Here is a 12,553-nt window from a genome sequence, read left to right on the forward strand (position 1 = left end):
CTCAGTCTTGCACCTGGGTCTGTGTTGTTTAACTGTTATGAAGAGAAGAAAGGATGCTATAATATTCACTAGCTTTTACAATTAAAAGTTCACTGATTGTGTTGTCATTGATGACAAGTGTCCCTGGGGACACAGTGGCCAGAATTGACTGCAGATCTATATACCTGTACTACATTTTCTTACCTTTAAACCTTTTTTTTTTTTCTTGCAACACAAGACCTTAATTAATTTGGAAAGCACCTTGCAGTCATATAAAGTCTCCATGGAAACTTTTGTTCAATCCTTTGACCCATTTATGTAAGACAGCACAGGCTATCAACTGGCAGCAATTTTAAAAAATACATCCAATTAAAAAGGATCTTTGAAGGTCTGATTGAATGATCCAATTAGGAGTCAAACCTGCTCTATTACTTCCATGGTGGCACCGATCCTCACGTCTGTTTTCCTCAGTAGCCCAAGGGGGACTTGCTCGTGTCTTCTGTATGGCAGATGCCACCACTGCCATATTCTCTACTTTTATTCTTGGGCTTCTTTGAAAGTAGTATTTATTAACAGCAAATAAACTCAGTTGGAATTCAGAAGGCCACAGGTGGCCAACTGCAGGTCCTAAGCAGTTCTTTAATATTTCAAGGATGGCTCCCAAGTCATGTCCCAAGGCTATACAGGAGCAGCATAATAATCTGAAATCTCAGGAGCAAGTAAAATCCTGCCAACATGGCTCTGAAGGTTGGCATCATCAGAGAGTGCCAAGATCCTGTCATGTGCCCCACATTGACAGTGAGAGCTGTGGGAGCCTTTAACAATTACCCAAGAACAGCTCCCAAAACTTCAGTGTGTAAAGATGAAGATTCTGGTATGTGGCTCATAGGGTTGAGCAGGTCTGCCCATGTCTGTACAGATGCAGCATAAATTTAAACTACAGTGATTGTGGTGGTTATTTAACATGTATTATAAAGCAATCTATGAACAGTTACATTGGCTTTTTCCCCACAAAAGGAGACATCTTTATGTCAACTGCTCAGGTGCTTTTGAGTTTGGTAGGGTGTGCAAACTCAGGAAACACTTTTAAGTTCTCCTCAAACAGAAGAAATAATTATTATTATTAAACACCCTATAGTTCTGGCAATGAAATACTAAATAATTTATTGTAAAACATATGGGGACAGGAAAAATCAAAGGCAAAATCAAGAGTGTGCCTTCTGTGTAGGGTCCTCAGACAGAATTATAAATTGAGACCTTGGAGGGCTGTGTTAAATGGAACTAACACTATGCAGGGCAGAAATGGATTTTCTTAGGTAGTTTCCATATAATGGGCTTGGTAGGTTTGAGAAATGCCTTTCCCTAATGGTCATCCTATTGATGTAGAGCCCAAAGACAATTTTTCTAATTAAGCAATAAATTACAGCTGTAGCAAAGCCTGGTAACTCACTATTAGTTCTGTGCAGAGCACTGAAACTTCAGATTGCTAAGGACTCAGCAAGCCTCTTACCTAACTTTACTCATTAATTCTTGCTTCTCTACCTACTCTTTCTTAGGGCTCTGAGATCAAAACACTCCCCTTAGACCTCACAATGTCACTCAAAATGTAGGTGGTTTTGGCTCAGTTATAATTACCACAACAATTTTAACAGCTCCTTACCTCTCCTATTCTTCCTTCATTTTCCCCATGAAATTGAAAGAGCTTTATTACTTTTTTTTCCTCTGTGGTGGTCTTTTTTTTATTTGTATTTTTTTAAATTTTGTTTTTTCCCTTCTGAGGGGCTGGAGAAAGGCACTGCTGATATGAGCACATCTTTCTTTGTGCTCAACAACTTGTAAGATATTACAATGTTTGATGCCTCTCAGATCACTAGGAGGCAGCCAAGGGCATATTCCACATAATCAGGCTGGCAGCACACACTATGTAAACCTGCTTCATATGAGAGCCACACATATACCTTCAAATTGCTGCAACTGACAGAGGCAAGACCAAAAACTTGCTTCTAGGGTTTCCATTGAAATGCCTCAGCAATCCTTCCTTCTGCAGTAAACTGGCTAGCAGACAATTTTATAAAACTTCATTTTTTTTTCCTTTGCATTGTAAGGGCTGCTGAGATACCTGTATTTAAGGAAGAAGACCTTCACACCTAATAACACAGTGATATCATCAGTGCAGGAAGGTTAATTGAAAGGTGAAAGGAACATCTGTTAAAATATAAAACTGTGGGGTTTTTCTCCTTGGGAAAATTTCTTGCTTAACTTCATGCAACTGGTTTATAACTTGGGTAGTCATGCCCTCATGATGAAAACACACTACATAGTGACTAAAAGTTCTCAACATCAACAAAAATCTCTAGCCTTTTACAAGCTTTCTCTGCTTCTAGCTTCAGCAATTTCTAAACAACATGAGTAGAAAAATGACACCTTGTACACAACAGTATTTCATGTCCAATTTGGTCACTTTCTATGACACAGATTTGGCAGAAGCAGCTCATTTTCTAACACATCCTCAAGCTAGTGTAGAGTCTTTATCTACTTCACCTTATTCACATCCTCACGTGCTTGTAGACGTAGAGGCCAGATTTGACACAGGCATGCCATTGATTTCTACAATAACATAACACAGTCACTTATTTTCTCTCTTTCCTATAAAGTATTGCATTGGCATTTTTCATTAACATATTAGCCAAATGTTTTAGATGTTCAAACAAATTCAGAGCTTAATAATCCAGGTAAATTATATGAATGGTTCTTTTCAGCCTACAGAGTACTTCTGAAAAATGGGACACTCCCCATCCCAGCTTCCCAAATTGTCCCCCTAGCCATTTATATCTGCTGATCTCACACTAACAGTCAGAAAAACCTGTGAAAATCCGTATTTTAGCTTTTACAATCCTAAATACATTTAAGAACTGAAGTATCATAATGGAATCCTTTTGCATTTTATCTACTTCTAATTCACAAGCATTTTGTATGAAAGTCCATTAGTATTCAAGTTTCCATTAAAAATTGTAAAAGCTTTTACTTATAGTGAATTGCAAATAACTGACTTCCACTGTGCTGCTATAGTTACAGAATATCAAAAGATGAGACAAAATACCAGACAATTCTTTGAAAAAAAAATATTCTCATTCATTCCAAATTATACACAAAATTCAATAGGCAACTTATATAAAAGTAAGGTTTCCAAATCTCCAGTTCCACTTATCATTCTTTTTGCAAGAAGGTTGCACCCAATTGCTTAGTTATTGACAGGAGATGCAATCACAGTTAAGGTGCAAGGTTCTAGCCTGAGTAAAAGTCAATACAGAAACTTAAAAAATGTTTGTAATAGTGAAATGGCTGGTTTTTCAAAATGAAAAATCTACCCTTTCCTCCTTGAAGCCAAAATTCTCTGTGCTCAGTCTGTACCTTATCTCTTCACTAAAGTATAAACTGCCTGACCTCAAAAGGCAGTATATGCTATCAAGGTTTTATTACAGGAAGCATACCTCTGAAAACATAAGAAAAAGAAAAGAGGGAAATCTTGTCACCCAGTAAAACAAATTCCCCCAAACAAATTTTAAATATAAAACACCAAGACTGGATAATAGCTAGCTTCTCTTGAAGAATTTGATTTGTGAATATCCACTCACTAAAGAGTATCAAAGAATACAATCAGTCACTTATTCCAGCTAGGTAATTTCCAGGGTATGCAATTGACATAATGTGGCAAGAATTAAATCCAGCAGGCTTCATCAAGGACTCACCAGTGGATTAGAAGGAATTTCAGAAACCAGACTAATCCCCCCCTCTGTCACACAGACTACCAGATATTTGAAAGCAATGAGCTATGGTCCTGTGCAATATGGCAATAGCACTTAAAGTAATTAAAGAAATATTGACAGCAATCAAATTCATTTAAGATTCTTCATCTTTCTACATGTGATCCTTCCCTAGCAGAAAATTAATAGCTGAGGAATATGTTGCAAATAGATGTAAAAATCTGTTTTTTGGTGAAGAGCTCTGCCACATTACATAGCCTTTTACAGAAACACAAAGCTAAAAATTAATGGAAGAATAATACTTCTGTGTTCAGAAAGCACTGATTTCTAAAGAGCTTCTAGAAGTCCCTAGCAAATTATGGAAATCTTTGATGAAGGGACTCCTGCAGTCTAAAGATTTCCTGTCAATTGGAAATAGTAGCTACAAAGCCAAATAAGATTGTTTTCACATAAAACAATGAGATGAAAAGTACCCTCAATTTCCACAACACCCTGTTTTTGTAGACTGTTTTCTATTTCATCAAGCTGAAGATATTTCAAGAGATTCTGTATTCTGGTTCAACCATGCACTTCAAAGAGACGAAAGGGGAGAGGTGTACAATGATGAATTACTTCTCAAACTACATTTCTGCCCATCCTTTAAGTTTGCTATGATTTATAAAAACACGGCTTGGCATTTCAGGAAGAAAAATGTCTATCCTCCCTCCTCTGCTATCTAAAACATATATCTTCCATAAAACAGCCTTTGAGTGAAAATTATGACCAGCTGTAAGATTGTGCTTCTCTCTGCTACCGAGGGAACTTCTAACAGCAGTGAACTCAGTAACTGAGGGTCTAGACTTTGCAGGATGTAGCTCAGCAGAGGTAGAATTGCTGCAACTCTCCTTTCTGGAAGGAAAACAAGCTTCTTCTGAAAAAGACATGCAGGGCAATCTCAATCTACACTGTTCTAAAGGAGTTTCCACCAATATGTACAGACTTAAAAACCTATTATATTTTCAATAGCTGCCTAAGGGATGCCTCAATCAGGCAGATGGGAAATGAAGTTAAACAAGAAATCCAGACAGAGTTTTGCTAGTGGAGAGGAAGAAAATTCTTCTATCAGTCTCCTGTTCTGCTGCAGATTGTTACCAACCTGGCGACAGGGCAGGTTAAAAAAGTCCAACTGACCTGCCTTTTCTGCCTTAGACTTCTGGCAACCAATTCTGAAATGTCAGAAAGTATTTGAAAAATAAAAATTAATTTGTGCTGTCTCAAATGTGTGGTGACAACACAGAGTGACCTTTCAATTTTTATACTTAAATAACATTTATGCCATCCCTAGGAGTCTGTTTTAAAGGCTGAAGCCAGCAATCAGAAAGCATTTGCATTAACCAACCAATAAAACACTTTCTGAATTGTGGGTTTTTTTTGTGATGCATACCACAGTGGTACACAGTAATCTTCCTGGCTATGACACATTCAGCTACACAGCCTGTATTAAAAGAAAGGAGAAATTAGAAACCCAAAATGCTGGAACAAAGAATTGAGCCCATGCCAAAGCACAAACACCTAAAATGGCTACCAGTGTGACCTCCAATTTTAAATGGCCAGGTCAAAAATTGAACATACTCCCCCTCCTTACTCATCTAGATGAGAGGCAATTTCTATCTATTATTTTACAAGTCTTCCTTTGTGTGCTGGATAAGAACATAATTTCAGCGATTTCTTTCTAATCTGGAGGTAGAATTTTTACACAGACTTAGAAAGCCACAGCTGGTGGCAAGAACAAGCTCATGTCAAAGCAGCTTTCAGAGACCGAGCATATGCAGAAGGCAAACATCTGAAATAGAGCCCTGATATGCCAGAGAACTACTGTCACTTCACAGGGTACTACCTGTCACAGGTACTGGAACAGCTGACTGCAGATATGTTTTGACCTGTGGCTAATGACAAGCATTTGCTACTGGCATTTAAGCCACCAGCTGGATCAACCTAGCCCCAAAGGCTCAAATACAAGGACTCCTGCCAGCATGCCTGCTGAATGTCTCTTATTAGTTTTAAATTGACACACTTGATTCAAGCCATTCAGCCTATAAGCAATTGTGGAAAACATTCAAATACTTGAAGGTACAGAAAAAAAATCAAAATCCTAACAATTCAGGATGTTATTGCAGAATGTTAAGTGTGTACCTCTTTTATACTACAGAAGAGGAAACTACTTTATTTGAACTATAATGAAACATGCAGAAATTAGAAATGAATGCCCATTGTGCTCAAATGCAAAAAATTACAATTTGCTTAATAAACTGTTGGCACATTAGAAACTGAATTTCATTACAATCCTCACTGAAGACTCTTTCAGGCAGTTTCCCCAATTTAGTACCTTTAATACAAATCATTCAAGTGTTGTAGTGTTCCCTCACCAGAGCAGGCATTTTCAAGGAGCATCTGAAATGCAGAAATTCTGACAGAGAAGGGAGACACTATCACGGTGGAAGCAGAGCTATATACAGGATCTTAATGGGTGTGAGTTTTTAGCATTTAATGACCCTGCACTGCACTTCACACTAGTACAAAAAGCGGAAAAATCTCTTCTGTCTGCAGTCATCCAGCTGAGGTGCATGCCTCGTGATGTGGGATCCTTCCCTTGTGCTTTGCTTTGACATATCAAGAAATCAGCACCCAGCACAGCCAGATATGTCCAGATGGCACTCCAAATGTGTCTTGTGTGGCTGTAACACTCCCCACATTGACACTGTCAGTGTCCAGCTGCAGGAAGGGTTTTCCCTTCAAACAGGACAGGGCAGTTATGCCATTCAGATGACCCCATGTGAAAGCCAGCCAGCACCCATGGCTCACCTTTGCCAACAGAGCCCTGAGCACCTTTCCATTAAGCCTGCTGCACAGGGAAACTGGAGGGCCTTAGCAACAAAGCAGCAGCAAATAAAAGCCCTGAGCACTGATCTGCTTAGCAGACAACAAAAAGGGCTGTACAGTCCTGCACAGCCTGCTGGGCTTGAAGGTAGAAAGAATAGCCGAGTTGTTGCCCCTTCATCTTTTGATGCTCTCTCTCTCTAATTATCTCAGGGAATTCTTACTCCCCTAAGAATTCTCCAGCTCAAAATCACAATTCTGAGTTTATTTGGTTTTTCTCCAGCAAATGAAAGACACTTTGCAGGATTTTGGAAAAATCAAATGTATGTTTTAATGCATTCATTTTTCTGGAACCCTACTGCTCTTTAAGATTGAAGCAATGATTTACTATGTGTATTTTGAGGCTATTCCTTAAAGGAACAACCAAACACAAGTAACACTTTTAAAACAGTGTTGCCAAATGCAAAAGTACTTCTTTCTTAATAATAAGTAATATCAACACTACAGCTGTAATGGGAAGTTCCAGGAACATGGTTAAACTAAATTCTTCTTGGCTCAGAGCCATGCAAATATTTCTTTTCCACATTCCCATCAATTACAGAGGTACAGTAAGTGTTTTTTTGCTTAAGTGCACTATTAGAGGGGACAAAAATAAGTCATTTTTCTTCCAGTGGTTGGAGCTAACATTTCTATAGTATCATATTACACATTTGGCAGACGCGAAGCATGCTTAGATTTTTACTTGTGTTGCATTAGTAAGCGACGCCATTTGAAACAACTGAAAACAGGTAGGACAACTGCATGTCCCACCCAGACTACACACATTTACAGTGTCCAGAGAGTAGTTTTTACTTCAATACTGGTATAAGTAATCATGCTTGGGAAAGCAGAGAACAATTATTAACTGTTTATGTGCAAACAATAGCAGGCAGGTTTCCAAAAAAAGTTTTTCATCCATGTTTCGGCCCTTCAGCTCAAATACTCATCTTGGAAAATAAATCAAGGTATTTCACCAAGAGTTAAATATCACCTTTTTCACAGTACTCAGAACCTGTTCTTACCAATCCTTTAAATACAACTTCACTGGGAGTATCTGACTATGGCTGACAAAGACAGCACCTAGCCAGGTACACAGGTAGGGAGGTTAGGGAATACAGTTCCATTCTCTTCAAGCCAAACTGATAAACTCTAAGAACTGAAAAGCCTGACCTTATAACAGGTTTCTGACCAGTGAAAGGGTGACTGTGGGGCAGCTAAAGCAGTTAGAAATTGTTAATGTGAAATTACTAACATGGTGATCCAGGAAGACAGCTTTATGCTGGATGGTAGAGAGGACCATATTATCTTGAGTTAAATTTTATTTCAATTGTAGTATCAAAATCTGTAGAATTATCATATCTGTACATATCACAGTAGGAAACAAAAATAGTTGAAATAGGTTAAAGCTATCAAATATCACTATAGTACATTGCTTTTTTACTGCAATTCAGTTAGGTTTTATTTGCAATAAGTTGCATGATAGAACTATGGAGAGACCCTTATTTTACTATTACCTTTCACGTGGAAGGGCAACTATTGCCCCAAACCCCTCCTGCATACCCAGCTGAAGAAATATTTACTCCATCTAAAGGTGATAAATTTTACCTTTCAGTCACAGTGGCATGAACAACCATGGCAAGGAAACAATTCCATGGTGAAGAACAGCAGTGCTATGAGAGTTCATAGTCCCTTTTAAAGTGACCATTAAAGAAGTCTTTATCTCCTACTCTAAACAGCTGATCTAGACTACTTACAATATAATTATTGTTTGGGTGCTGAAAGCATCAATCTAACCAAGCCACATAATGTACTTCTGGTTCACTGCTCTCCTTCCCATTACATGCCTAAAATTTGAACACCATCAGTGCACAAAGAAAGCGGCTGTACCCCATTCTGACCCCTTGTCGTGGTTTGACACGGAAAGAGAATTTTTTCCGGAAGGAAGAGGTCAATTTAGATATTGATCAATTGAAAGTAGACACGCCTCTGAGAGCACAGAGGGGTTGAAAGCAGAATTCCCAGGGGAACTCGCTCTCTTTGGTTCTGGTCAGCGTGCAGTGCAAACTCTCCCCCGCCCAGCCACGAGCTGGGTGGGGGAGGGGAAGCCCCCATGGCCTGAAAGGTAGGCCCCAAGGGTGGTGGAAGGACTGGAACCGGGCTGGCCCCTGCAGATGGAAGGGTGGAAGAAATCTGGGATGTCTCCATTTCCCCCCCCACCCCCCGGTTTCTCTCCCGAGGGGGAGAGAGAAAGAGACGGCGGCAGTCCTGTCCTGTCAGCAATTCCACCGCGAGGAAGGAGGAGCGGGGGGAGCTGCAAGGTGCCCAGTTGTGTGGGAGTTGCTGGATGTCCGGGCATCGAGCCATCCCTGGGAGTTCGGACTTTTAACCCTTTCTTGAGAAATGAAAGCTTTGTGAATTTTCCTTTCCCCTTCTCGGTTTGAAAGAGAGGAAGAGGGACACCTTGGACCCTGGGATGTTGGAAGGAGGAATTCTAGATGGGAGGGGGACAAGGAGTGGCTTTTGGCTGGACTTTTCCGTGTTAGCCACAACCTGAACCAATCTTCTCCTCCAAGAGGGACTGTGTTTTGGGAGGATGCCAGTGAGTCAAGAGACCTGCTTCAGCTGGGAAAAAGACAAAAGTGAACAGAGAAAAGGTTGGGGGGTTTGTGGTGGCACCCCCTGCCCTGGAAAGTAAAGAGAAGAGAAGAAGATCTCTGTTCTTGAGCCCTCGGCCCCAGGGGAAAATGGGGGGGACTGTGGTCCCAAACAATGAAAAACTGAACTGTTGTTTTCTCCCCTCTTGGCAGGGCATCCTTGAAAGGAAAAATCCTAAAGGCAGTCTGACCATCCATGCATTGGTGGTGAGAGCACTGTGCATGGAAAGGAGAAGGGTCACCATGGCAAACTTTTTCTCCGGGCGGTGCCATGTGTGACATGGAAACACAGGATGTGGAGCTGTGTTTCTTGGGGGGTCTGTGGCACAGGAGAGACTCTGTTCCCTCGATAGACTGAGTATCGATTGTCTGGAGGGTGGAAACCTGATTGGGGTCCAGATTGTGTCTCACTGTGGTTTGTTGGAGTTGGGTGGTGGGGGGAGGAATGCTTCGCAAGGTTTTCATTTGATCTTTGTGTGTTTTTTTTTTCCCCTCTTTAGTTTTCTCTTTTCTTTTGTAGTAGTAGTTTAATAAAGTTTTTTTCTGTTATTAAGCTTGGGCCTGCTTTGCTCTGTTCTAGACTCCACTTCACAGCATTCAAGGGAGGGATCACATTTTCATGGGAGCACTGGCATTGTGCCAATGTCAAACCATGACGCCCCTCTTTCTGAGACAGGAATACAACAATATTTTCAGACAGAAGGACTACAACATATTAGTCTTTACAAGAAGTGATGCTATGGGATCTCAGTGGTAGAACATCTTAGCCCCCTGGTTGTAGATGACATATGGAAAGCACATGGACTTACTGACAATTCTTTGATGAATTTTCTTAATTCCTTGTGCCCGTGCTTCTTTGCAATACTTTCTGGATCATCTCCATATTTATTGGTTATTTTGCAGGCCCGTGTGGCCTCAGGACAACTGAGTAGAAATGCTGCAAGTTTCTTCAAGCCAAATCTGGCTGCACAGTGAAGCAGGGTAGGAAATTCTTCCAAATGGCTATCTGTATAATAGAAACAAAGTCTTAAGAAACAAAAGTTCTGCTTTTATAGAACACCTTCAGCTATAAACATATTTTGAATATTAGTGCTGTGGAATCACAGTTATCAAGCTCCTGGTATTGAACTAACAGTCAAAGAATTATTTTTTTCAATTACCAGTTTTACAGTGTGTATACATATATCAATAAAGGAGCCTTTGGTGTTACTGAGAAATCTCATCTTTATCCTGACAGAAGGATTTTAAAGCACTTCAGTTCTACTGAGAAATAAGCTTTCTTGCAAAGGGCAAAAAATTCTACAGCCATGACATGCTTTTGCTTAAAAACATTTTTGAGTGGGACATTTTTATAGGTTTATTATCCTATGTTTTGATATTAAAAATAATTTATGAAAATTCACTACCAGTACTACCAGACACATGGAAAAAATTGCTATCCCTGAAATGAAATGTAAACACACTTGTAAAACTTTGCTTATCCCTGTACTGAAAAATCAGAAAATTTAAAGATGAATTAGAGAAAAGTTTTTAGCATTTATCAGAAATAACATGATACTAATTTCTATCAAAAATCATTTTTACACTGGAGAACTGGGACATTCTGTTTATAATTTCATCATCTTCCTATATTTTAACTCTATGAGTGAACACAACATACAACAACAACCAAACAAGCAACAACAAAGAAAAGGAGCTCAAGCATAAAAAATACTTCTCTCTGCATTCATACTCCCTGATTACTTGTGGTTTGCTGTGTACCAGTTGGTCTATAACTCAGCACAAAGTGTATCTCTTCTCCAAGCATGCACCATCAACTTTTTGCACCCTGAGCGTCTTTCCAACCACTGGAGCATGAAGGAATGCTGCCCCTAGTTTTCTTTGAGCCTGGCTCCTGCTAGGACTCAACTGCTAGCACCTTATTAATCTTATTCTCCATCACAGTCTGCCCTCTGTGCAATTCCAGTGATTTACTCATTCCCATAATTTCTTTCTTGAAAGGCTCCAGTCTAGTTAATTTGGCCCTGTAGAAAACCAACTCCACCACACACACTGCCCTCCCATCAACCTTCTCCAGCTTTACTGTAACTATTTTGAGATGACAGGAGAAGAGTTGCACATGATACTCAACTTTGGGCTGAGCCATGTAATTCATGCATTGCCATAATTATGTCCTGGTTTGTTCTCTATTCCTTTTCTAATAATTCCTAGTATTTCATTAGCTTTTTGATCTGCTGCCTAGCAACAAGTTCATGTTATCATGGAGCTGCGTGGTCTTGTTCCTCAGCACTAACAGCCTGCTCAAATCCTCTCATTATGGATGATACCATGAGACTGCTTTTCTTCACTTGCACTACTTTGGTTTTACCTGTAATGAAGATCATCTGACATTTTACTGCACAATCACTAAATCTCTCATTCCCTACTTCCGATTAGCCTTTTTCCTTACTACTCTGAACACCTTATATCATTAACAAAAAAATATTTTTCTCAATTGTCTGCCTCCTGGTTTTAGTCAGTTATTCATCCATACCCAGTCAGTTACTGACTTAACCAGGTTTACTGACTTTCAAAAAAAACCCTACAACAAGTTCATGAAGCCAGACATCACATTACCGAAGACTTATTTTGTTAACACTTATATTAGTTTGTCCTGTAGAGATAATACATTAACCTGCTTCTAGGTCACAGGGTTGCCTGAGAAACTGGATTTGGGCATCAACTCCTGGTTTGGTCACACCTCGTAGTACTAAAAAATGAAATACTGGATTATTAGAAACACAGATATTCTACTTTAAAATTTCCTCAGAGCTCATAAAGAATGCCAGTTAGTCCAGGTAATTTCTTTGTGTTTAGCCTGCCTGTTTTTGCAGTAACTTCATGGTCCCTTCAACTCCAGACAGTCTATTTCCACATGTCTCCCATCCAGGGCTACAGCTTAGGAATTTACACAGTTTCTTCTATCTTTCTTGAATTTTATTTTATATCCCTGCCATCAGTTGTCTTAAAGGTTAGCCAGCACATTTTCAGCCCATAGTGTGCTGGAAGAAGTTATGACTTGTTATGGAAATCTCTTAGACGCCAGTCTTTAACAAACTTTCTAATTTTTACATTCTTTTGCATAGTGAAATTTGGCTCATTTGTGTACTTCCCATGCACACCCATTTTGTTCCAGCAAAATTAAAATATGGGCGAGAATAAAATCCCATCATCAAACATAAAGAACAAGAGCAGTTCTTGGAATAGGCATAGCTAAGTACT

The 12,553-nt window shown here is 39.5% G+C and overlaps 1 protein-coding gene across 1 annotated transcript in view; it reads right to left on the reverse strand.

Moving 5' to 3' along the window:
• The window catches only part of BANK1 (B cell scaffold protein with ankyrin repeats 1), a 132,240-nt gene that overhangs the window by 66,936 nt on the left and 52,751 nt on the right, over positions 1 to 12,553 (reverse strand). The window contains exon 8 of the mRNA XM_077782960.1: positions 10,102 to 10,298. Within this exon, the coding sequence (XP_077639086.1) occupies positions 10,102 to 10,298 (197 nt within the window). The remainder of the gene's footprint in view (positions 1 to 10,101; positions 10,299 to 12,553) is intronic.

This window comes from Lonchura striata, chromosome 4 (assembly GCF_046129695.1).
Source record: "Lonchura striata isolate bLonStr1 chromosome 4, bLonStr1.mat, whole genome shotgun sequence".
NCBI lineage: Eukaryota > Metazoa > Chordata > Aves > Passeriformes > Estrildidae > Lonchura > Lonchura striata.